At 39.1% G+C, this 27,469-nt stretch overlaps 1 protein-coding gene across 4 annotated transcripts in view; it reads left to right on the top strand.

Moving 5' to 3' along the window:
- The window catches only part of LOC120537493 (uncharacterized serine-rich protein C215.13-like), a 39,349-nt gene extending 12,644 nt beyond the window's left edge, over positions 1 to 26,705 (top strand). The window contains exons 3-7 of one of the 4 annotated variants that reach the window (XM_039766473.1): positions 2,583 to 2,771; positions 4,711 to 5,467; positions 5,558 to 6,396; positions 10,530 to 10,624; positions 26,345 to 26,705. In XM_039766473.1, coding sequence (XP_039622407.1) covers positions 2,583 to 2,771; positions 4,711 to 5,467; positions 5,558 to 6,396; positions 10,530 to 10,624; positions 26,345 to 26,419 — 1,955 coding nt within the window. In that variant the 3' untranslated portion in view covers positions 26,420 to 26,705. Of the gene's footprint in view, positions 1 to 2,582; positions 2,772 to 4,710; positions 6,397 to 10,529; positions 10,625 to 26,344 lie in introns of all 4 variants that reach the window. The other 3 variants (XM_039766472.1, XM_039766474.1, XM_039766471.1) reach the window with 3 other exon arrangements.
- Positions 26,706 to 27,469: the final 764 nt, after the last annotated feature.

Raw genomic sequence — 27,469 nt, forward strand, 5'->3', positions numbered from 1 at the left:
CAACATAACCAGGGCAGTCGCCCCCTCGCGGTCTGGAGGAGGTACAAGCCCTCCTCCGGTCCTCCTGGGCGTCCCGGGAAGCCACATAACTTAAATAATTATATTTTATGATTAGTTTTTCTGAGTTACCCTGGATGAATACACCTGCTAAATTAAAAGTATTAATAATCCAGTTACATATAATGGGGAAGCTAACCACTAGCGTTCAGGGGCAACTGGGCGACAGACAACTCGGCGAAAAGATAACTCACGACAGCCAACTTGGCGAAAAGACAACTCAGTGAAAGAAAATACGGCAAAAAGATAACTCGCCGACATCCTTTACCAGTTAGGTAATAGGTTCAAAGAGATTTTTTTAATGGTATTTAAATGACAAAGTAGGGTGCCGGAAAATCCACAGAAATATCTGCTTTATGAGAGTCTCAATAATTGGAGAGTAAAAATATTCCTTAAGCTGTACTCGCAGGTTACCTTTTGTATTCTAAATAACGCTATCATACAATTACAATCAATACAATTTATATAAAGGATTAGCAAATTTGGTTGCAGAAGATAATGTAAAATAGAGTTTGTTCCATCTGCAGAATAAAGTTCGTTCTTCAATTATGTACATTTATGTTCAACATTTTAAATCACATTGCCATTTAAATATAATTAAAAAATCTCTTTGAACCCAACTATTACCTAATTAGTAAAAGATGTCACCAAGTTATTTTTTTTCGCCAAGTTGTTTCTTCGTTGAGTTGTCTTTTGTCGAGTTGTCATTTCGCTGAGTTGACTGTCGCCCAGTTGCCACCGAACCAACAACTAGGCTGTTTGAAAACTGCATTTCTTTTTAATCCTTGATGTACTGTGACAGAATTTCTACTCCATGAACTTTATCTTCAGTTGACTGTGAACTAAAGCCAGCTGGGGTCTGTTCTCTGAGCCTGGGGGTGCAATTTGACAATCTTAGTTTAAACATTTTTCATGACCCTTGAATATTTGAGTAAGGTGATGCTGTACGCTCAGGTTAATTTTAAAGAGGGAGTAAAAGTCTAAAACCTGACTACTATATGCATAAAATAACAAAAATTCTAATGTAGATGTATAAAACTCAGGAGAAACCAAAAGGACAAAAAAAAATTTGACAAATGAGACGGAACCATTCAGTCCATCAAGACAGTTTGTTTAGCTAATAGCTAGGCTTTTCCAATATGTCATCCTGATTCTTCTTAAAGGTTGTCAATGTTTCTGTTTCAATTACATATCTTAGTAGTTTTTTTCCAGAGTCCCAAAACTCTTTGTGTAAAGAAATTCTTGCTGGCTTCAGTTTTACATGCACCTCCCCTTAATTTCCACTGGTGTCTTTGAGTATGTGCTTTACCCTTAAGCCGAGAGAATGTTGTTGGTTCTGCTATATCAATAGCTTTGAGGATTTTAGAATACCTGGATTAGATTGCCATGCAGTCTCTTTTGCTTGAGACTAAACCAGTTTAATTCTCTGAGTCTGTCACATTACGACATGTCCTTAACTCCTAGGATGCACTTGAGTGCTCTTGTCTGCACAGCTTCAAGTACTGCTATGTCTTTCTTGTACTGTGGTGACCAGAACTGCATACAATACTCCAGATGCAGTCTCACCAGTGCATTATATACGTTGAAAATAATGTCCCTTGACTTAAATTTAACAGTTTTTATACTATAACCTAACATTTTATTTGCCTTTTTAATTGGTTCTGCACATTCCTTTGTTGATGAAAATGTTGCATCAACATAAACCCTTAAATCCTTTTCAGAGGTTGCTTCCTGTAGGTCAGCATCTTCCATTTTGTATTTTACCCACGTGTAGCTCTTTGCACTTTTCTACATTAAACCGCATTTTCCAGGTGTTTGTCCAGTTCTGAAGCTTGCCCATATCTTTCTGAATTCTTTTTGCTGCTGCCTCAGTGTCTGCCATACCTCCAATTTTAGTGTTATCTGCAAATTTGACAAGTTTACTAACTATACCAGAGTCAATATCATTAATATAAATAAAAAAAAGTAATTGTCCAAGGACAGACTCCAGAGGGACTCCATTGATGACCTCATCCCTTGTGGGGCATTCTCCTCTTATCTGTACACTTTGTTTCCTGTCGGTACCCCAACTAGAGATCCAGCTTTATATGTCACCTCTTAGTCTTTGGTGTGGCACTGTATGAAATGCATTTTGAAAGTCTGGGCAAATTATGCCATATGCTTTGTTTATGTCCGGTTGCGCTAAGATAGTTAAAGATAATTTATTGTTTTGCATTTTCTATGCTCTGTTTTTTATCTAAGAGACTCATACATTGTAAGGCTATTTTAAATCAAAACAAACATTCAAGGCTAAACTTTTTATGTCCATCATGGAAAATGTTTTTGAACAAAATCATCAAGAAATGTGATATTAAATGCATGAGACATCATTTATTTGTAGTTTGATCACTTGGAGAAGAGAGTTAATTTATCCACAATGGATAATGCTTCTATGTTAGCATGAAAATGTTACAAATATTAATGCTTTTTCAATGTGTTTCATAAAAATGCTACAGCCCTTCTACAGTTATATTCTTTTATTGTAGGGAACAGTGAGAATCAAATTTTCTGCCACTCCAAAACAGATGGTAACTATGCAAATGCCAGTGACCCATACATTTTCATTGTATGTGTTAATGGGATCAGCTACTCATCTAACTGCCCTCAAGGTCTGGTCTACAATCAACAGAACAATTGGTGTGATTACCCAACCTTAACGACTGCTGACACCGTAGGTATGTACTGTAAAGGAAAAATAAATAAATAACATAATTTAATATGTGACATTCCTATATAAACGGCAAGAAGATTGATTAAATAGGTTTATTAGGTCATTATTGCCAGATGTACAGACTACAATAAATTGTTATTTGCATGTGCTAATTAACTTGCAAACTAAGAGCTATTTTGGTTATTATTAATAAAATGTTTCCTTAATGGTGTATTTTTATATGTATGAGTTTAGATGCCTTTAACCAGACAAGAAATTACTTATTTCAATCACTTTCACATGCTTCATTTCAGCAGTTACTGGCCTTCATTAAAGGAACGCTCCACCAAAAGTCAATATTTTTTGTGTTACTTACTTCATGTGGTGTATAGTAATATCCAAGAAAAAATGTCTTCTTATTTTTTCAAGCAACACAGAGAACAGTTTCTGACATAATAGGGTCTATGGTGACCAATTCTGGACCACAATAAACAATATCAAAAAGACCATAAACAAAGCTCACTTTACTCCTTTTGCATAATCCACATATCAGATTGTCCAATCGCATGGTCACATGTATTTTTGCTAAAATATTGTGAAATAAGACTGTTCCGGGAAAACACTTTTGGGAATGAATATGGATCACACTCAGGTGTGAACAAGCATTTGAACTGAAGACTACGCAACACAAGTAAAGTGAGATTTAAGTTTGTTAACTCCTTTCTGCATGAAATCATGAGATTAAAAATTTTTGCTGGCCATCACTGCAAACTTCATAGGGTAAGTGACATATTAAAAACTATAATTTTTGGCGTGTAGTATTTTTTTAAGTATGCCAAACCAGTTCAAAACATGAAGGCACAGTCCTGGGTTGCCTAGTGACTTCCCTCTCAATTCAGGGGTCAGATTTTCAAAATTTACGCATGCACAAACAATATGCTTGAATTGTGTACATACTGATTTCCATGCAAACATTGGATTTATAAAAGAAAACTTGATGGTAGAATGTGTGCGTATTTTTGAAAAATTTGACCCATGTGTATGTAACATTTTAGAGAAACTGGGAAATGATGACATCCTTGATTAAGTATGGAAATGCAGCCAAAGCAATTAAATAAAAACTCACAAATTTAATAATTCATATCACCAAAACATTATTATAAAGTTTGTTTACATGACAAACACATTACACCTCAAAAGTGATTAATATGATGTACAGACTGTATTTTATTTCCCGTTTAGAAGGGTCAATGCTGCGTATTTGCACTGAAGAACTTTTTTGTTTTTTGTCAGTTTATACTACCTACTTGTAGTAACTAGAGGTGCCAGACAAGTCCGGAATATCTCAGTGAAGCTTCCCTCTATCGCAACCGTTGTTGTGGAAGTCATTAAATGAGTGGTGAGTCACTACATCTAGTTTCCAAATTGTGTGGGTGTACATACATAAAGCGTAACATCTTTTTGCCAACTGGAAAAGGAAATTTGAAGCAGTGTTCAGTTCTCCTAAAGTAACTGGAGCAAGAAAATGCAGCTTATATTGCAAGAAGGAAAACCAGTGAGAATGAAGCTAATTATATTAACTGAGAGTAGTGACATTTTATTAATGCACAAGTTATTTTTGAGGGTAAGATGACAAATGCCATGACTCAGTGGCCTGAGTCAAACAGTGAGTGATTCATTTTAAGCCACTGTAGCTTTGGCAGTTGGGATGGTACTATACATGGTCGTTGGTTTACTGATGGGGTAACTGGCTGAATGTTCAGTTTTTCATATGGCCTGTACTATTTGTTGCAACAGTAATCATGTCATTACATATGCCAGACATTGGCAACCAATGCCTTTCCATGAACAGTCTTGAACAGTCAGTTGTTGAATGCAGACTGATACTCTTACTCTGTTTGAGTAAATAGAGCACAATTTTCTTCTTATACTTTAAAACAAAGCTGTTTTGTTTTTATCCCCAGAAACTGCTATCACTACTATCAAATCATTCGCAACTGAAACTGGCAGTGCATCATCATCATTATCACCTGCTTCAACTTTATCTGATGCAGTTTCTACCATCACAACCAGATCATCAACTTCCTCTCAACCTGGTTTATCTGTGTTAACTGGAACCTCTGTACAGACAACTATATCCACATTACTTCCAAAAACATCCTCAGTATTGACAAGCCTAATCACCTCTTCAGCCTTGTCATCACTTACTGCTTCAAGATCAACTTACTTATCATCATCCTCATTGACTACAAGTATCACCCCGTCCTCATTAACATCATCATCGTCGAGCTACTTGACTCTGTCATTTACTACTTCTAACACATCGATAAGTCCTTCATTATCATCAACCAGCCAAACTAGCAAAACCGAAAACACTGCACCAAGCACAGCTTCAGAGCCCACTTCTTTTCTACCAACTGACAGTTCTTTATCCTCACTTTCATCATCCACCTCATTGCTATCAACTGTCAGTTCTTCATCCTCATCCTCATCCTCATCTTCATCTTCATCTTCATCATCCCTTGGATCCTCCACTTCTTCATTTACCATGGCAGAAAACTCAGTCACACAATTAAATACATCTACATCAAGGGCATTATCATCAGCTGCTTCTGACTCAAATACATCTACATCAAGGACATTATCATCAGCTGCTTCTGACTCAAATACATCTACATCAAGGACATTATCATCAGCTGCTTCTGACTCAAATACATCTACATCAAGGGTATTATCATCAGCCGCTTCTGACTCAAATACATCTACATCAAGGGCATTATCATCCGCTGCTTCTGACTCAAATACATCTACATCAAGGGCATTATCATCAGCTGCTTCTGACTCATCAACTTTAACCACAACAGCTACATTAGAAAACACATCACAAAATTCAGCTTCAACTGCTACAACTATCAGCTCACCTAAGGCATCATCAGTTACCCTTACTTCTACTATACAGTCTTTAAATACCAACAGCACTGGACTGCCTGTCACTGAGACAGTCTCTTCATTGTCATCAGGATATACTTCTTCAACTTTGCAATCCAGTTTTGACAGTACAGTAACATCAGCTATAACATCCAGTATAACTATATCAAGCACATTTTCACTGTCTTCTTACAGTTCATTTACTGTAACACCAACATCAATAAGTTCAGGAATGACTTCTGATTTAACAGCTTCAAATGTTTCTAGTAGTTTGGCAACATCTTCACTGTTAAGTACAGAAAACAGAAAAAACACCTCATTGTCAACAACTGTTTTGTCATCTTCATCGACCCACAATGATCAACAAAATGGTACATCACAAAGTACAACTTCATCACCTAATTCTGCTTTCAGTACTCCAGTTTCAGTTACTGATTATCTTTCATCAACTGCTACTTCCACAACTTTGCTCTCATCACCAACAACCCAGATCCCCACTTCCTTCTCTACTTTACTTTGGCATGAAACCACAACATCTGCAACCTCTGAATTTACAAATTCATCGTCATCACCCTCACCATCATCGACAAATGACATTGCAACATCTTCCTCTAATTTTAATCCTGAAATAGTAACAGCTACTACTTCAATGACAAAAGTTACAACTGTATTAAAAGATCCTGCTGAAGAACAGGTGATACAGCAAGGTGTCTCAGCTACAGGTAAGTAAAGGAAAAAAATCAATAATATATGCAAAGTCATTTCTGTGCCAAATGAAAAAACAATTAATATTCCAAGCTAAATCTTGGTTTATGAAGCTCATTAACGAGGGTCATGCCAAAAGTATTGGGAATATGTACTGTATTTTTAAGAATAGGAACTTTCTAGATGTTATGCAAACAAACATGGCCATTCCACCTGGTTTTTTTTTTTTATAAATTTCTTGTTCCCATTCTAGAGGATTAAAGTTCTCTGCAAAGAAAAGGAAACAGTTACCATATTTTGAACTGCAATGTTGTACTACTCAAGTTTATGTTGCCTTTGCTCTGATGTTGATTCTCTCTGAAGAGCTCATCATTTTATTCTTTATTGCTCTGAGCAGAGGCTGTTCATGGAGATCTTCTATAGGCATTATTGACCATTTTTTCAAAGTGCTTAACTCATTATCTGAAACTGGCACATTTTTCTCCATGGAAATTCAATCATTGAACGTTACTAAAAATTGCATGTTCTTCTCAGGTATTTTCTCACACTAAATGTTGAACATGTAACTGAAAACGCATCATCATATCTAACTAAGGTGTGAGATGACTGACAGAAGCATTATTAACATTACTACACATTTCAATGCCGTCAGGCATTTCTTGATAATTACAATATACTCATAACATTTGGCACGGCCCTTGTAGGATCTTATGATGCGTATGTGAATGGGTATGTCAGCTTTTTCAATGTAAGTCACACCCTTAACTCTGATATTTACAAATTGACCAATTGTGAAATGTCACACTTAGGCCATGCCTAGATGTGATAACTAAAATGTATTTAATTCACAGAAATATAATTTGTGCTTATAGCCTATACTTTTTTTAAAAACATTAATGCAAACATTAACATTTTAAGACTAACTGATCATGTAAGATGTCTGTTTCTCATATTCTGTGGTTTAGATGGAATCATTTTTAGAGTGAGTGAGATAATGTGGTAATAAGTAACATACTATTGTAATCTCATTTTCCAGTAGCAAAGTAGTATAACATGTTACAGTTTAAATTCTTTTACGATACTATACTGTTAATGACTTACTCTAAATACACGTTTGGGCCTTGCATTCCACATTATCAGTAAATAATATACAAGTATTATAATTCTCTTTAATTGCAGGTATTTTATCTCACACAACATTTGACAAATCGATTGGGGCTACTTTTATAATTAAATATTAGTTGCCATAGTATGTTTGTTCATTGTGATGCACAGGCCCTTGAGCCAAGAATGCAAAAGGAATTAAAATTTACAGAAGCAACAAAGTCTTTGATATGAAATTAAATGAGAATGTTATTAAGCGTTGTGTGTCTTAAAATATGCCTTGGCATCGTGATGTGCACTTTATTTCTGCCACATATTTCAACAAAAATGAAAAAGAAGTCTGTGTACAGGTAAAGTAATTCAGTTTTTACCTTTATCATTCGTGAACGTAATAAAATTAATTACAACGTTTTTTGATGTCCTTTTCATAGGGTACACAGAAGCAAGGCAGCAGGGACATAAAATCATGGCTGTAATGATTGTGTTACACAATAAGCACTTAAGGCAGCTGGCACCACCCAAACAATGAGTGCACTTGTCTGCTGGCCACTATACCAGTAATAATTTTATTGTTTACTGACTCCATGTTTGCAACTGTTTGCGTAGTTAATCCTGTCTTATTTGTATTATCAATCAATCAACCAACATCAATACTTTATTTATAAAGCACATTTAAACACAACAATTGTTGACCAGAGTGTTCTACATAAACACAGAATAAAACCGACTTTATAATAAAATCAATAAAAATATTAAACATATAAAATTGTTAAATTAAAAATAAATACATGAAACAAACACAAATCTTACTAAACCATTAAAAGACTATAATCAAAAATATAATACTATTACCTTTAAACATTTCCATATGCCAATGAGAAAAGAAAAGACTTTAACTGAGATTTTAAAATATGAATAGTATTTAATAATAAAGGCTAGGGTATTCCATAATACAGGGACATTATTAGAATTTATTTTTTATTAAGAATTCTTATTGTGAACTTAGGGTCTCTGCTTGTTGGTTCATATGTTTGAAAGGGCACCTGACTAATGTAAGCTACGGTATTAGCATATTATTATTCAACTGTTAAATTCACATTAATTGCTACCAGTTAAGGGCAGCATGGTGGCGCAGTGATAGCGCTGCTGCCTCACAGTAAGGAGACCTGGGTTCACTTCCTGGGTCCTCCCTGCGTGGAGTTTGCATGTTCTCCCCGATGCATTGGTGATCCTAAATTGTGCTTGGTGTGGGTGTGTATGTGCCCTGTGGTGGGCTGGTGCCCTGTCCGGGATTTGTTCCTGCCTTGTGCCCTGAATTGGCTCCAGCAGACCCCTGTGTTAGGATATAGTGGGTTGGATAATGGATGGCTGTTACCAGTTATTTCTTCCTATTAGTAAAAGAACATGTGGGTGTTAGTCTTATAATTTATAATTGGTAATATTTGCACATGTTTAGAGTAATGTATAAGTAAAGTAATTGGTAATGCAATTATGTTTTCTATAAATAAATTAATCCTTTCACAATTTCAGAGAAGTAATTTATAACAGATTGCTTTCTTTGAACAACCACCCAGACTCTGATAATTATTAAATCATAGAGTGCAGAAATCTCAAACTTTTATATTAAATTATCTAATAAATTCCATCACTGTTTTGCTATTGACTAGTGAGATATGAATGTTCATGCACTATTTGCATCACAAAAAGTCAAGCAAACAACAGAATGCTGGTGCTTAATTTGTCTCAGTCATCATCAAATTAATGTGATCCACTCAAATGTAGTCGTCATCTGCCAAAATAAAGCAATATTAAGTATATTTTAAACGTTAGGTAAACTGAGAGCCTAGCAACTACCCTCTACACTGCAGAATGTATTGGTTATGAACTGCCTAAATGGAAGTAACAGCATCTCATGTTTAGGATTGAATATGTTTAAAATAAAAAGGGACAGACCACAATATCATGGAAAGAACACACAGATTCACACAACTGCATGGCTTGTACACAAGATTCTGGAACACTGCAGTGCTAGTAATGCTAACCACCCTGCAGCGATATGTTTGCTGGGCACTGCAATGTCCGCACCAAGTTGAGAAAGTGATGTTCTAATTGCATCACGGCTCTGCTTTCTTTGTACTTGAGGCATTGTACTGCTTGCTTCTTTTTCCGAAAGTGGAAGGAGCACATGAAGGTATCCATGGTGGCTTTTTCAAATTTAGTGGTGCCATACAGTCGTGTGTGGGTCAAAATGAAAATGCAGTGTAATGTGTCCTGCTCAATATGTTACTAATATTAATCTGCTTTTTTTAAATTACTGTTGCTACCTTTAAGGGAGCAATTAGTACAGGAGTTTTCATACCTCTTTGCTGGTTTGAACTGTATAGCCTTGACTGTGAAAAGCACAAATCCAAAATGCAAATATGAAATAAAAAAAACCCAAAAAAAAAACAGCATTTCTGAGTTTGTTGGCCTGTAGACTTCAATCCCCAACTACTAAACTGAAAACTTCAGGTTGTACTGCACATGGGCACACACCCAAAGGCCAGAACACTGAGTGGCTAATCGGTCCGGACCCATCTGTCTTGTGACACCCAGCGGCAAGATCAGTTCACACGGTACAAAGGCAGTGTTTTTCTAGATAAGTAGTACATTGAGCATTTGATTGAAAATTAGTAAAAAAATGTTAAACAAGACAAGGGAGGGGTTTGTTTTAAACATTTTAATAATAAATTACTTTGGCTAGTTATTTAATTATTTTACACAACACCTATTTTGTATCACTGTAAAGGGTTAAATGATGAAGGGTACTGCACTTGGAAGATGAATTTGTTACATTAGCGGGTGAATGTCCGGAGACAGAAGGATTGGGATTGAGTGTTTTTTCTTTCTTTTTTTTACTTAGTGTTTTAGTTTATGTGGTAAGGTTTTTATTGCTTGCACTAACAGACAATAATTAAAATAAACAACAGCAAATAGTATAAAACTCTCAAGAAATTGATAATATATTGTGGTAATTTTATTGTTTTTTTGTTTTCACCATTCCAAGGTGGTAAGAGTCGACAGTCAGTGCCTTCCTGGTCTATTGCACTTATGGTTGTTGCAGTGTTCCTGATAATACTTCTGCCATTACTTGCCTTGTTGGTAAGATACTTCATATTTGTTTGGTATATTATTAATAACAAATATTATGCACTCAGACAAATCAGTTTTTATTGCACTGTTTTGACTATTTTAGCTCGGTCTATCAGTATCACTTGTGCACCTTCACTGATGTCATGTAACATAATTTAAGGTATATGTCCCAAACTATAGATGGTGGCACACACTAAAAAATCCAAGAAAACAAATATATGGCATTAAAATTGTAGTAATCCCCCCAAAAAGTAAGAAAGTAACAATAATCATAACAACAGGCAGCTATAGTCTATCCCGGTAGCATCAGGTGCAAAGCTGAAACCTATACTATACTGTATAATATAGCATATATATATTATAGTTTTACTGTGAAATAATGCAAAGAGTATGCGACACGTGTTTCACCCTTATTTGGGCTCATTAGGCGTATACACTCCACTGCATCCCCTTGCAGGTATCGAACCTTGGATGTCAGCGGCGAAGCCCCTTTACGCATGTTGTTCATTTATTTGACATCCTGGAGATTGGAGTAATTACATTCATAGCATTCGTAGTCTGTAACACAATCTGATTGTATGGGTGGTTACTTACCAAGTAACTAATGTGGTTGTATATATACACTCTCTAGATATAAAATCCTAAGCCTAAAAGTGCAACGGTGATGCTTTTATGTCATGCTTTAAATCGGGCTTATTTTAAAACCTACATATATATGTTTGGTATCATTGTTTTCAGAATTTATCAAACTTTAATGTGATGTTATTTGATTTTCAGATTCTTATTCTGTTTTTAAATTATAAACTAAAAAATATCAAGAACTCCCATCCCGTGAGATGAGAGTTTGTGCCAAGAGATTTAACCACTACCCGGGGCTGGAAATAAAAGACAAAGAGTAGGACAGCTGCTGTACAGGCTTTTAAATGTTTGAAGCACCATGCAAGATACAGATCACACAGCAGCAGCAAGCCAGCAGGTGATCGAGCAAAGAGGAAGTAAAAAAAAACTGTATTTGTTTTCCATTGTATCACCATTTAAGAGGGGGTTTCAGACAAGTGATATACAGTATCTATATATACAGTATATATACAGTAATCCCTCCTCGATCGCGGGGGTTGCGTTCCAGACCCCCCCGCAATTGGTGAAAATCCGCGAAGTAGAAACCATATGTTTGTATGGTTATTTTTATATATTTTAAGCCCTTATAAACTCTCCCACACTGTTTATAAATATTCCCTGCAGAGTTATACAGCATAATCCCTTTGTATTCTCTTAGATATTAGGTAAGATTCATTGAAATTATGTATATAAACACACTGTTTATATACAGTAAAACCTAAATATTATTTTAAAGATATTGAGTGTCTCCGATATCACATATGTTACAGCCATTACGATAGACAGGCCACCAGCAATAAATACCTACAATGCAAGAAAAATAATATACAGTAAATGTGTGTACAGTGAAACTAAACGTACGTACATGTACTAAGTACTGTAAGTAGAAAATTAATTATGGTTACACACAAACAATGACACAATGACTTGTCCGATAACAATTAGTTCAATTTTACTGCACAACAAAGGAGAGCGTGACAGCTCTTCCAAAGGAGCCACTTAAGGCGATTGTGTAGCACTGCCATTGTTCTTCTTCTGGCAGTCTTCAATCCAAATCTCTAAAGCAGATTCCATCCAGACTACTGCCTTATTACATCCACTTACAACTCGTTTTGCACCCTGGTTAAAAGGACACTGCGGCCATAGATCTTATATTCCTTTCCTACTTTTTAAATAAAAAGAATCATAGCTTTCAACAAATCCAAAACGTTTACCTTTTCGGCAATCGTTAACATCTTCCGTTTGCGCTTGGGCACGGCCCCTGAAGCAGTAGCAGATCGTTTTGGAGCCATAATGAAGGGCTTGACTATGCACAAAGATAAACACAAAAGAGCACAACTCTTTACACAGCGAAACACATTGATGCTGAATGAGCAAGACGAGACTTCCTGGTTAACACTGCATTCAGCACGCAGGAACTTAACTGCGTGCTCTAATTGGTTAGCTTCTCAGTCATCCGCCAATAGCGTCCCTTGTATGAAATCAACTGGGCAAACCAACTGAGGAAGCATGTACAGGAAGTAAAAAGACACATTGTCCACAGAACCCGCGAAAAATTTGTATTATATATTTAGTTATGCTTTCATATAAAATCCGCGATAGAGTGAAGCCGCAAAAGTCGAAGCGCGATATAGTGAGGGATTACTGTATATATATATACTGTATATATTCCTGTATGTATACCTGTATATATATATATATATATATATATATATATATATATATATATATATATATATATATATATATATATATATATATATATATATATATATTGTCAGAGGTGCCAGGGGCAACGCCCTGGCCGGGACACCATGAAGGACCGGAAGAGGGCATGCGCCCGCCTTGGATCATGTGGGGGCCACCACCCTGGTTGCTTTGGGGGCCATGGGCACAGAGCTTTGAAGCTCCACCCTGTAGGGGCCCGTGGTTGCCGCCAGGGTGTGCCCCCATGCTTTTGGAACCTTGGACCTCAGCACTTCCGCCACACCAGGAAGTGCTGGGGGGAAGAAGAGCAGGGACACCTGGAGTGCTTCCGGTGATGCAGCCGGCACTTCCGCCACACATGGGCATGTCGGCGGGTGATTGCCGGAACCCACCTGGAGCACATCCGGGTGATAATAAAAGGGGCCGCCTCCCTTCATTCGGGGCAAGAGTCGGGAGTGGAGTGGACTGAGCTGGAGAAGAGAGAAGGAGGCGGTCTGAAGAGAAAGGCATTGTGTGGCCAGGACTTTGGGGGTTTTCTGGTGCAATTTAAAACTGTAAATAATGTAAATAAATGTGTTTGTGGGTGACATGAACTTATCTGCCTGTCTTTGTCTGGGCCAGTCTCCACAATATATATATATATATACATACAGAGAGAGAGAATAAAAGAGGCAAAATTAACAGAACAAGAGTTGGGGTACCATAGCTGTCCTGTTTAATGTCCACGGTAAAAATACAGCAAAGAGCAAAATTCTTGAAGTGATGTCAGGAGTACAAAAATTTGAGCTCATTACTCTAAAAAAGTTCTCTCTTCATGAGCCCTTGGTCTGGTCTGATGGAGGTCTGCTGATCAAGTAACTTTATACAGAGAGGTGGAAAAGGTGGAGCATTGGTCAACTCAGGTGGAAGTGACCTAATAGTTCCAACAGATATATATGATAAAATATAGATATTTGAAAAGAAGGATAGTCTTCCTGCCAGTTCTTTGCACCCAGAGTTAATTCCAAGGAAGCCAAGTTTAAAGTAAAATTGAGTATTTTTTTTCTATAAAAACATTTGAAACTAGCCAACCCGCGGCGTACCATACGCCGTATAATCAGGCCGGTTTTTTAATGATTTTTAAGCACAGGGAGAAAATTAACATTTGAAAAATCGGTAATGTAATAATTCAGCAAGAAAAGCAACATTGTAACAATGCACGGAACGAACCAACACACTTTTGTCCGTGACTGAAAACTGGAAGACTGCCTTCACGCCTTCCCCTGCCAGATGGAGGGATGGGGGTACACGGCACTCATTCGTGGAGGGTGGAATGAGAGGAGAGAAGAAGGACGTCCATTCAGCTCCCTCCGTCATGCTAGTCTGCTGATTTCTCATTCAGTATGCACTGCCCACTCATGTGCCCACCTCTAACTCGTCACTTGAGTCGTTGTCGTTTTTGCACAGTCCAGAAGCACCTGTGACTCACGTAGACGTTTCATTGCTCTGTGCGGTTTTGGCTGCTTTTCTATATATAATTCACCAAGACACCCAACCACAGTAGTAGCGAGGTGGGAGGGGTAGGGACGAAGGGTACAAAGGGTAGGGACGAAAACAGTGGGAGCGTATGAGTCGCACTTAGTGGGAATTCCACGGTTTGCAGCCCGAATGGGGTTCAACGGCTTACCCACGCCTAGACACACGCTCAGTCTCATGCATAATTATTTATTGAATGCTAAACACTTCTGGAAAGACATGGTTGTCTAAAATGGGTTGGTGTGAGAATACAACAGTAAGTGAATGAAAAGATGGAACTCTGGAGAGAGCAAAATACAACACAATAGTGAACCCACAGCATAACAAACGGCGCATAATTATTTATTGATGGTTGAACACTTCTGGAAAGACACAGTTGTCTAAAAAGGGAGGGTTTGAGGATACAACAGAAAGTGAATGAAAAGATGGAACTCTGGAGAGAGCAACATATAATTGTCTGTGAGTGAAAGAGACGCATGTTTGTCGCGGATGCGAATTGCTGTATGTAGCGTGCAAAACAGTTTGCTATGGTGCACGAGGTCGTGCGTCGTAACCAAAAAGTCAATTTTTAAAGACTGCTTACTTCATTGTGTTTTAACCTCAGTTGTAAAGGATTGTTTTAAGGATTCCATGGGATACCCCTCGCAAACCATTTCACACGCTGCATATGGCAACTCACCTCCGCGAGAAACATGCATCTATGAACAGTCAAGGTGGCTCAGAAGTACATGAGGCCTCCACGGCAGACGAATATAAATGACGCTGTTCTTTCTGTGTCGTCGCATCCGAATTCGTGGGCGTGGCTCTGCGAGTTGTCGTCGTATCCAATGGTCTTGGAGTTGGTGGGCGTGGCTCCTCCCTGCGTGCACCATAGGCATCTTAGTGAATCCACGCTCCTTCCGGCGTGTTTTCCATGGGTGTCTTGCCTTAATGAATTATATATATAGATGGTACAACTTTCTGTTTAATGATTTAGCTAATTGATTTGAAAGTTGGACCTTTTGAATTTTTTTGTTACTTTAGAGTCACTTATCACATTTTTGTTTTTTAAATATTTTTTGCAACAATGAGTCATATTCAAAGATAACAGTGATAACAGAACCTAATTATATGTGTTAATACACTAAATTAAATAGATAATGTTTAACAACACGGTACAAAAATGAAAACTGGACCCTTATAAGCCTACTATGGTCAATTGTTTTCATGGAGTGCATATTTCCAATTTTCCATTTTGGTGTCAGGAGCAGTTGTCAGACAAGAGGAAAACATATAAATTTCACAAAATAAAGTAACCCCTCTCATGGAAATTTTGAAACAGTAAAGCAATCCATAATTTAAGTTGTACATTATGTTTCTCCATCTCTGAGTTTAAAAATTCTTTTCATTGTGAGATTTTGAAATTTCAGAAATTTGTACCAAATGCTCATTTGAGATACCTAGATGAAAATTGAACTTTCCTGATAAATTAACTTGAAGAGTAAGTGTGCCAAATTTCAACAAAATCGGTCCAATGGAAGCTGAAATGTTTCATGAGAACAAAGAGACATGGCAATGACGGTAGGCATCTTCACATTATATGTGGGCACACCTAATAAACACAACAGTACAAAAGTAAAAGTAAACCTAAGCCTTTGGCCTACCATCAAAGGTAATGACTGTCTCACTCCTAGTTTGGGTGACTTATCTAACAGGCCACCTTTCAAACATATAAAGCAGTGCCTTCTCTTGCCTACATCTCACAGCAACTCCAACTCGCCAACTCCCAGTTTTAAGTTCATCGATTTTCAGTACCCCAGCCGAGAGCACTGTAGCCTTAAGCATTCTGTAGTTCTTAAAGAGCCCGGTATCTTAGGCATACTCCATGATGTCACCTAATGACCTGGAAGGTATTGTCAAAGTGTCCCTGTTACTTACATAATATTGAACTTTCTGAAACTTTATTGTTTCTCCAATGTTTGCCTAATTAGATTTTTAATTGAATTAACAGTACACTGTTAATTACAGGGTAACATAACATGTCAGTTATTTTTAAAAATTGCCCAGAAAATGCTACTGACCCTCACATATAGTTGAAATCAGCAATACAGACCTCTTTTAGATTGTATCTTGACAGGGAAAGTAAGTGAAGAATGATTTTTATAAAACCCTAAAATTATATCAGCATGGTTGGTGACACGAGTGCCTATGGGAAAATATGCTCCACATCCAGATGAGTTTTTGTCCAATGTAAATTCATTAAAAAGATATTTGTATATATGTATATACATTTTGATTCTTATGTGTTTTACATTAGAACCAGAAAAATTACTATCTCCCCAAAAATGTCAAATGTGACAGTTTTTTTGGACAGCAACAAAGTGAGATTTTAAAGAAATGACTGCAGCAAGCAAAATCATATTTTGTCAATTGTTGTGAGATTGACACATTGCTCCCCCTGCAAAGGTAACTGTTCTACTGAATAGTTGACACTCCACTCTAGCTTTACGCCATGATTTGTTAATCAACAGGCCACAGGAGTATCAAGAAGTAGTTTGATAGAGCAGTACAAGCCATAGCTGAAGAAGGGAGACAGGTGGCCTAGTTGAAGCGTTTTGGTACTATTAACTATGTTAGCACGGCAGGGATATTTTGGCAGTACTTACCACTTTTTGGGAATACCTAGGTATTTTAATATTATGACTGGGTTGATTAATAATTTAAGAATTATTTGTTTTGGAAATAATCAAGTCACCATCTTGTTCTTTTTTGTTAATTTTGTGATCTTGTTGGCATAATGTGCTATGCAGTTGCCATGGTTTACAGGTGTTACCTAGGGTTACATTATATATATTTATATAGTTGGGAGCTCAAAGTAAATGCCATCCAGGATTTGACCCTCTAACTAATTATCTAAGTGTTTCAGTTTCTTCAATTCATGGCTTTCAGTTCTATGACTCTGTTTTTCTAATGATGATTTTTGTTGTTGCATTCTGGTTTTGACAGATTTTATGGTTTTGATCCTAGCTTCTTTATCGTTACATTTCATCTTCTGACATATCTTTCCTGCTTTTCATCCTGGCCTTACTTCATTGTTTTGGAATAACACCACTGAGCCCACTGCACCAAATCGATAAATTGGCACAGGCCATTCTCCACTGCTTAACTCAGAAAAGTCCCTGATTTTCAGCAGAAAAACACAGATTCATTAGCTCATGGTGTCACACCAGAATCTGCAAAGGATATTCTGTCAAAGCTAAAACAGTTTATTATGAGTCAGGGCTTGCATACTGGTTTTACAATAAAGGGGTATTAGAACTGGAAGCAGGTTTCCACATGTATGCCACCTCCAAAAAACATCTTGCCTGTCATGCTATGTAGAAGGAAAATGGGACACATAGAAACAAAGGCAAAAGAATGGTGATCAGCTGATAAAGAATAAGAACTGGTTTATCTGTTATTAACATTATTGAATGTCTTGTATCAAATAAATTACCTCTTGGAGGAACTGAGCTGATATACTTGAAGGAAGGTTCCACCATGTACATGTTTGATAAATACAACCTCTGCTTGACTTTGGCCTTATTGAACAACAGTGTTAACCTGAATTGTTGGGTTGCATAGGATGAAATACTGTTTGCTCTAGTTTGTTCCATTTGCACCCTCAGACACATTTGTTGTAAATCTAAAATACAGTGGGTTTTATTTCAATTATAATAACTCATCAGCACCTCAAAAAAAACTCAATATGGAGTTTTTTGGCGCCGGCCCCTGTGTGTCACTTGCATGGAAGGGTAAATTCAGTATTCATGTTGTCCCTATTCCTGTGTGGGTTTTTTGATAGGTCCTTTAATGTTCCTCCCACATACTAAAGATGTGTGCATTGGGTTACTGTGTAATACTGCACTGTTCCAGTGTATGTAAGAAGGCTTCATTCAGAACTGGTTCGTGCTTTCCATCTAAAGTTACCAGAATGCTTGCTACTCTTAAGCTGATGGAGAGAAAGGACTGTTGATGACCACGTACGTACGCACAAAAATGTAGCGTATGCCCAATTCCATGCACACTTCGAGATTAGTGATGAGCGAGCATGCTCGGGCCGAACATGTGTTCAGCTTGAGCATCGCTATGCTCGGAGCATGGCGCTACTCGAACGAGCACCACATGTGCTCGTGCGCCATGCTCAAGTCTCCGCCCCTCACGTTTCGCGGGTTGGAGACAGCCAATCAAGGGGCAGGTAAGTACTGCCCTCACTGTAATGCCAGTAGCCATGTCAGGTGCTGGCCGGAACACATCATTGGGTGCTATATAGAACCTGATGCCGCGTGTTCGGCTCAGACAGAGACAGGGAGAGATGCAGATAGGCAGGGACAGATTAGTGTGCGCAGACTTTCACAGCTCTCATATTCAGCAAAGACCCAAAAGTCCTTTTAAGGACTCTAGTGTGTGTTTGACAGTCTGTATTTTACACTACATTCATCTGGGCACAATATACTGTGCATGTTCTGGGGTTTTTTGTGACATATAGTGTTCTAAAACAGTGGCTGTAGTTCAAACTACATTCATCTGGGCCTAATATACTGTGCATATTCTGGCCTTTTTTGTGACATATACAGTCGGACATTAGAAAACATTTTCTGTACTTTAAATTCAATTTAATCTGGGGCAAATATACTGTCCATATTCAGTTCTCTTTTTGTCACATATAGTGTCCTAGAACAGTGGCTGTAGTTCACATTACATTCATCTGAGCCTAATATACTGTCCATATTCAGGTGTTTTTTGTGCCATATAGAGTCTGGAATTAATATGAAAAAGGTGAGCAATAAGGGACAGGGAAGTGGGCGTGATGCTGATGGTGCATGCAGATGCCATGGCCCTGGGCGCAAAGAAACTGTGCCTGCTGCCAGTGCACCAGAAAAAAAAAAAACACTGTACCCAGCTTCATGTCGAAGTTAGCTGGACAACAGGACAGTTAACACTGTCCAAGTCGGGCCAGTGCAAACAGTTGGTCGGTTGGATTGCTGAAGATAATGGTTCCAGTCATTTAAGCACCACCCTCTCTTCCACCAGGTCCAGTCTCTGTAGCCAAGAGCCTGGTCAACAAAATCCTCCATCTGATCATCCTTCCTCCCACCATGTAGAGGCTTGCCAAATGAGTGATCCCACACTCGGATATTCCGAGGAGCTCTTTACAGCGCTATAATTAGATTTGGTCCTCTCGCCCAGCACGCTGGAGGAGGGACCTGAGATATTGTGCCCTGATTCCCAACGTCTTGAGCCTTCACAGTCGCAAGAAGATAACGGTGGTGATCGGCAATCATTCGTTCATGAAGTGGATGATGATGAGACACAGTTGCCAAACACTCAGGTTATGTTTAGATCAAGTCAGGAGGATGAGCAGAGTGAGTAAGTGGAAGAGGAGGTGGTGTACAATGGGGTCACTGACCCAACATGGGAAGGTGAAAAGTCGAGCGAGGACAGCAGTACAGAGGGGGAGGGATCCGCAGCACAGCAACAGACTGGAAGAGGCAGTGGTGTTGCAAAAGGGAGAAGTTGGGCCACACCAAACAGGCCTGCAACTGTGACACCGAGCACCCCCATGTGGAAATCTAACTTGCCAAGGGGTAGGTGTTCCGCAGTATGGTGTTTTTTTAAGGAATGTGCAGACGACAAAAGAGTGGTAGTTTGCAACCTGTGCAGTACCAAAATGAGCCGGGGTGTGAACACTAGAAACCTCACCACCAGCAGCATGATCCGCCACACGGCATCCAAGCACCCTAATAGGTGGGCCAAATGCCTGGGTCCACAATCTGTATCTGTGGGTTATACCACTGCCTCCTCCTCCCTTGTGTTACGCATTGCTGGCCAATCCCCTATCAAAAGCGCTGGCCCGGATGCCCTGCTCCCTTCACCTGGACCTTCACATCAACCAGCAGGATCTACATCCACTTCCCTGACCCAGCGCAGCGTCCAAATGTCGATAAAAGAGGCATTTGAATGCAAGCGCAAAAACCCACCAACCCACCCACAGGCCATAGCCCTAAATGCGCAACTTTCAAAATTACTGGCCCTTGAAATGTTGCCATTTAGGCTTGCGGCCATCCCTCGGTACGCAGTCCCCAGCCACCACTATTTTTCACGGTGTGCCGTACACGTTTTACACCAGCATGTGTCCCAGAACATCACCTGTGCCCTGACCAATGCAGTAACTGTGAAGGTCCACCTCACCACGGACACATGGACAAGTGCAGGTGGCCAGGGACGCTACATTTCCCTGAACGCACACTGGGTGAATGTTGTGGAGGCCGGGATGAGTTGTACCCTGGGATGGCACAGGTGCTACCCACGCCCAGGATTGCGGGCCCTACGTCCATCAGAGTCTCTGCCAGCAGCTATGCTACTGGCTCCAACCTCTACTTCTGCTCCGCCACCTCCTCCTCCACTTCCACCTCAAACAGCAGTCAGCCATCAGTCACTAGCTGGAAGCAGTGTAGCACTGCTGTGGGGAAGCGCCAACAGGCCGTGCTGAAGCTGATCTGCTTGGGGGACAAACAGCACACCGCCCCAGAGCTGTGGCAGGGTATAAGGGACCAGACCAAGCTGTGCCTCTTGCCACTCAACCTACAACCAGGCATGGTTGTGCCTGACAATGGCCGTAACTTGGTGGCAGCTTTGGAGCTCGGTAACCTGACACACATTTCATGCCTTGCCCATGTTTTAAACTTACTTGTTCAGCGGTTTATCAAAACCTACCCCAATTTGCAAGAGCTACTACTGAAGGCGCGCCGCTTGCATGCCCATTTCAGAAAGTCGTCCACAGCTGCAGCCAGTCTGTCAACCCTGCAGCAGCGCTTGCAGCTTCCAGCTCACCGACTGTTGTGCGACCTGAGCACGTGCTGGAACTCTACGTTATACATGTTGGCCAGGCTTTGTGAGCAGCAGAGGGCAATTGTGGAATACCAGCTGCAACATGGTGAAGCCTTTTCAGTCAACTTGCCACTATTCACAAGCGAGGAGTGGGCATTAATGTCAGACCTATGTGAAATTTAAAAAAACTTTGATGAATCCATAAAGATGGTTAGTGGTGATAACGCTATCATCAGTGTAACCATCCCACTGCTGTGTCTACTTAAACGATCACTGCTCACAATTAAGTAGGACGCTCTGAATGTGGCAGACGAGGTAATGGGGGAGGAGATGACACAGGGTGATAGCGAGACCACCCACAGTTTGGCTTCACAGTGCGACTTGAACCATGAAGAGGAGGAGGAGGAGCTGCTGGAGACTGTTGCCTCTGCTACAGAGGGTAATAGTACCCATGTAACTTTAATTACATTTGTTCAGCGTGGATGGGAAGAGGAGGAGTAGGAGGAGGAGATGGAGAATCATCCAGATGTCGACATCGACATCTTGCCTGTTGGTACTCTGGCACACATGGCTGACTTCATGTTAGGCTGCCTTTCCTGTGACCCTCGCGTTATACTGGGTGTTCACCCTTCTCGACCCCCGCTACAAAGAGAACTTCTCATCTCTCATTCCTGTGGTGGAGAGTACGAGTAAAATGGTGTAATACCAGAAGGTACTTGTGGAGAGATTGCTCCAAAGTTTTCCGTCTGACAACGCGGCCGGCACAGTCCGTACTTCCTTAGGCAACTGAAGAAGGGAGACAAGGGGAACACACAGCAGTTCCAACAAAGGCAGGACAACACTATCCAAGGCATGGGACACTTTCATGACACCCCGCCATCAACCTCACCCTGAAGCACGGCCTAGTGGTACAAGGAGGGAACAGTTTTGGAAGAGGGTGAAGGAATACATAGCAGACCGTGTCAGCGTCTTAAATGATCCCTCAGTGCCGTACAACTACTGGGTGTCCAAGCTGGACACGTGGCACGAACCTGCACTCTACACCTTGGAGGTGCTAGCCTGCCTTGCCGCCAGCATTTTATTTGCGAGTGTATTTAGTGCTGCTGGTGGCATTAGAACAGATAAGCGTATCCGCTTGTCCACTGGCAATGCTGACAGGTTGAGTCAGATAAAAATGAACATGGCCTGGATTGCTCCTGATTTCTCAACTCCACCACAGGAGAGCTGAGCTGATAAAGGCAATTTCAAAATATCTTTTTTAATGGACTTTAAAATGCACCACATAAGGTATGTGGTTGACTCTTGTTTTCTTCTCCTCCTCCTCCTCATCCAGAGTGTATATATTCCCTGTACTCTAATTTTTTTAATAGGGTCAGCTCAAGTGTAGGTGCTCAACTCAAATTTTTTTATAGGGTGCGCTGAACAGCGTGCACTCGCATCTAATGTTTTAGAAGGTCAGCTCAACTGCAGGCACTCCCATACGTTTTAGAGCAGCAGCTGAACAGCATGCACCGCATATAATGTTTTAGAGCGTCAGCTCAACAGCATGCACTCGCATATCATGTTTTAGAGCATCAGCTCAACTGCAGGCACTCGCATGTAATGTTTTAGAGCGTCATTTTTCCTGTAAAATTGATTTTTGGGGGGGGTTTGGGCGTGTTTTTGTCAGTCTGTAAAAGTGGCATACAACTCGGACAAACTGGTTCCCAGCAGTGACTTGGGAGTCCAAGATGCATCCAGACATCGTCCCCATGCTGTTCCCGGTCCATTCGGGTGGTGTTTCTGTCACTTTCTGACCTTTTCCAATGGACCAGGCACCCTCCCCTTTTTAGAGCAGGGGGTGCCTGGTTGTCTCCCATTGACTTACATTATACTTGGGTGCTCAGTAGAGCACACGAACATTGCGATGTGTTCGGACCGAACAACCGAACACCTGAACACTTTGGTGCTCGCTCATCACTATTCGAGATGTACAAAAACTAAACTTGGCATAAAGCAACGCACATTTTCATGGCAGCCTGAAACCTTGCATACGCAAGTTTCTGCTCAATTTTGCAAACTGGTGGCACCCAGCATAAAAGTAGTGCTACTGTTTCTGTGCCATTTCCCTTCCTTTTCATATTTGCATCAATGACACAGAATTTATCAAATATACCAAAATTAACTTCATATAGTTAACCTATTTAATTCACTTGATTGTAATAATTCTGTAATAATATAATGGTGCATAGAATAGCCAAACTATACCAATTACCAAAGCTGCTTTAGCGTTGTTAGAAGACATTGCAAGTGGAAGAATTAGAAGAGAGCACATACTTATAATTGATGATGACTGGCTTCTAAGTTGATTTCGATTTCCAAGAGCTATCCTCTTGGAGTTGTGTGCTTTACTGGCTCCAGCTTTACAAAGGCAGGCTTTGAGGAATTGGGCTCTACCTGCTCCTTTGCAAGTTCTGTCCCCTCTCTGGTTTTTAGCCACATGAGCTTTTCAACATGAACTTGCTGACCAATCATTTATTTCTCAGTCATCACCGAGACGTGACATGCCAGCTGCATAGGATGGCATTATCCACTTGTTATCCAAAAATATATAAGATTTCCTTACACTGTGGTTGAACTGGGAAATATGAAAGTGCAATTTGCAGCAGCCACTGCTGAAATTTGCTGAAATTCTTCTTTTTTACACATGCTTTTGACCTTGTCTTTTAACAAAACAGTGAATGGAATTGGCTATTTATATTAATTTGCATATTCAAATATGCAAAATTATGGGTGGGGTCGGGTGGGCTGTAGGCACAAGTAGGCGCAAGTGCATTAAATTTTACGTTCATTGGGATTTATAAAATGTAAATGTGTGGAACTTGGCAGATGCACAGTTTTATGCATCTGAAATTTATTGTGTGTACACACATTTCCAGCTTTGTTCTTACGCCATTTTAGTGTGAATTTCGCACATTTTATTACATGAAGCCCAAAATGTTTATAATATCAAATTATTATTAGATTACTTTCTTTATGTTTTCACCATGTGCAGTATCAGAGATGAGCGCAACATAGAAATCTTATTTTGCACTCTTCATAATACGTTTTTATTATTTATTTGTGAACTGAGTCTTAATGAATACGTTGGTCTTTTTCCAAAAATGGCAAAGAAACTTGAGAAATAGTTACAGATGACCAATGTGTACGTTGCTAAGCTAAGTAAAGTGCTTGAAATGATAATTTAATTCCTAAGAAGATTAGTCATGCAAATGTGTGCTTTGGAGAATGAGCTAAACAGTTTATATGAGACCTTTTTACAAAGGTTTGGTGAGATGGTTCAGTTTGTTGTCTTTAGGCATCAATGGAAAAATACTTACTTTCTAAATAATCAGATTATTATTTGTTGTAATGCAAATAACAGGCACACATCCCTAACTTGATGTGTAGAATTTATTAAAAAAGGGGATCATAGAAGATAGACAGCCCTCCCTGCAACATGGAGGTGCCCTGAATTCCAGTTAGGCATCATAGACATTGGAGTTTTCCTTCACAGCCATGCTGGATACCATGGGGGCCACCAGAGGAGGCTGCAGGGAGGATCAAGGACTCGTATGTTCGATATAGCCTGGAAGTACTCTGTAGTCACAAGGACGAAAGAAATAAAATACTTCCGTGCTGAAGAAAAGAAGAGTTTTAATCTGACCCGGAAGTGATAAAAATCCCATGGACTGGGGGGGATTGGAAGCACTTCCGGGTCAGGGAATATAAAGGACTGTGGGAGATCCCAGACGGGCGAGCTGAGTTGGAAGGAAGGGAACAACGTATCTGGGTGTGGAAGATTGATTATTGTTAGTATTATTGTATTGATTTATATGAGTATTGTGGAGTGGAGGGTGCTTGTGCAATTAATTATTAGAATAAATTTAATTATTGGACTTTTAACTTGTGTCTGGCATCTGATCTGATGGTTCAAAGGGACAACAGCGCCCCCATCTCTCACAATATACTATATATATATATATATATATATATATATATATATATATATATATACGCCTTTCCTAAAATAAATGTATTTATATTTCAATTAGTTCAGATCACACCAAAGAGCAGTCTGTTAACTAACTCTCAATTAGGCTTTCAAAGTACATAAAGATTGGGTAGTTCTGAGAAGTACTGTACATACATCTAGGTTTGCTGGACGCGACACTCCCTGCTTAATGAAATTTTATAGCAGGACAGCTGCTGTATTTCATGTAAGAAGGAATGCATTTATTCTGTTTGCCTCAAATTTGCAAGCTTATTTCCATTAAATAGCTGCAAATATTATGCCAAAGGCAATCTGTTAATTTGTAGCTAAAGTTCAAGCTGTGAAAAATGACAGTAATTCAGTTGCAACACAAGTTTTAAATATCAAGACAATAAGTATAGGCTACAAGAGAATTTAATGACTTGGATAAAAAAAGACCTCGCCACAAATGCCCAACCCCTGTCTTCCTCCATTAAAACAGAGAGATATGAATTATGTAACAATGCAAGTTATCCATCCATCCATCCATTATCCAACCCGCTATATTCTAACTACAGGGCCACGGGGGTCTGCAGGAGCCAATCCCAGCCAACATAGGGCACAAGGCTGGAAACAAACCCTAGGCAGGCTGCCAGCCAACTGCAGGACACACATACACACACACCCACACACACACCAAGCACACACTAGGGACAATATAGGATCAACAATCCACCTAACCTGGATGTCTTTGGACTGTGGGAGGAAACCGGAGCACCCAGAGGAAACCCACACAGACACGGGAAGAACATGCAAACTCCATGCTGGGAGGACCTGAGACCATGTGAGTTAGATCAATGAAAATAAAGGACAGTTGTCTGGATATTCAACATTATTATTAGTATGGTCATAGGTAGAGTATACAGTGCTGTCATAGTATGGCAACCGAGTTTTTTGATATCTCCCTGACATACTGTATTCTATAACATAGCCATCATGTATATGAGGTAAGATATTAGAACTTAAAATATTTGTTTATTTCTTTCTAGATTGGCTGCTTAATCAGAAGAGCCAATTCCCGGGATTCCTTTAGGTTATATCATGATCTTGCTACAAGTGACTAATTATCTTTCCTGGAATTTCTTGGACCTGTGGACTGAGAGATTAGAAGGTGACACCTCAGAACTGAACCACAGGCTGTGAGAGATTGCCTCATTGGTACCTGATGTGCAAAATTGATCCCCTATCAAGAATTACTTTTGCTTTCTTTTCTGAAATATTTATATAAACCTTTATTTTTTCTATATAATTATGATATTTTATTTGGTTAATTATGCTCATTACTATTTAAACTTATGTTTAAGTTTATAACTGTATTTTTATAATTCAAAAGATAATTCAAAATGCTTTTTGCCCTATAAAATCATGTTAAAAGTTCCAAAAGTCTAAGTTAGTTTGATTATACAGCTTTTGTAAGTGACTTTGCAAATTAGAAAAATGAATTTAATTTCATATAAATAACAATTTATAATAAAAACATTTACTATATTATCCATTATACTTGCTAACAGAGTTTACTTTTTTAGGTTCATTAATGTGCTACAAACAAACCTTAAAAAATGTTTATGCAAAATAAAACAGCTAAATCTTTATTTTTGTAGTTTTTTTATTGACAACTATGCCATATAAAAATGTGGGACACTATGCATCTAGCATATTTAAGAATAAGTTTGGTATTTTTCAAGCTGATGTTATTTCATCACAATCATGGTATATGTTAATTTGGAACATGAGATTAGGCTTTTTCCGTGTATAATGGACGTGAGGGGCATTGAAGTCCCAAAGTGGAAGCAAAAGCCTTAAAACTTACAGAATACTTTGAAGCAGTAGAGGTTTCAATTGTAGAAAACCTGACTTCTGCAGTTCTAGTTCAAAGTTAACTGGAAACAATGCATTTTATCACAGATTCTTAGTAATATTTTCTTGAGGTAAGGATACATTTCCTGTTTACTTGTCTGTTCATTGTGGGTGGACTGTGACATGCCACAATTGTTCAAATTTCCAAGGAATTGTCTCCACATTTCTGTTTTTTCAGTGGTTATGTCATGGCTTGTAATAAGAGATAGATGTGTGCCGAAACAATATGGTTATTTGTTTTCTAAATGATGGCTGCT

This window comes from Polypterus senegalus, chromosome 10 (assembly GCF_016835505.1).
Source record: "Polypterus senegalus isolate Bchr_013 chromosome 10, ASM1683550v1, whole genome shotgun sequence".
Lineage (NCBI taxonomy): Eukaryota > Metazoa > Chordata > Cladistia > Polypteriformes > Polypteridae > Polypterus > Polypterus senegalus.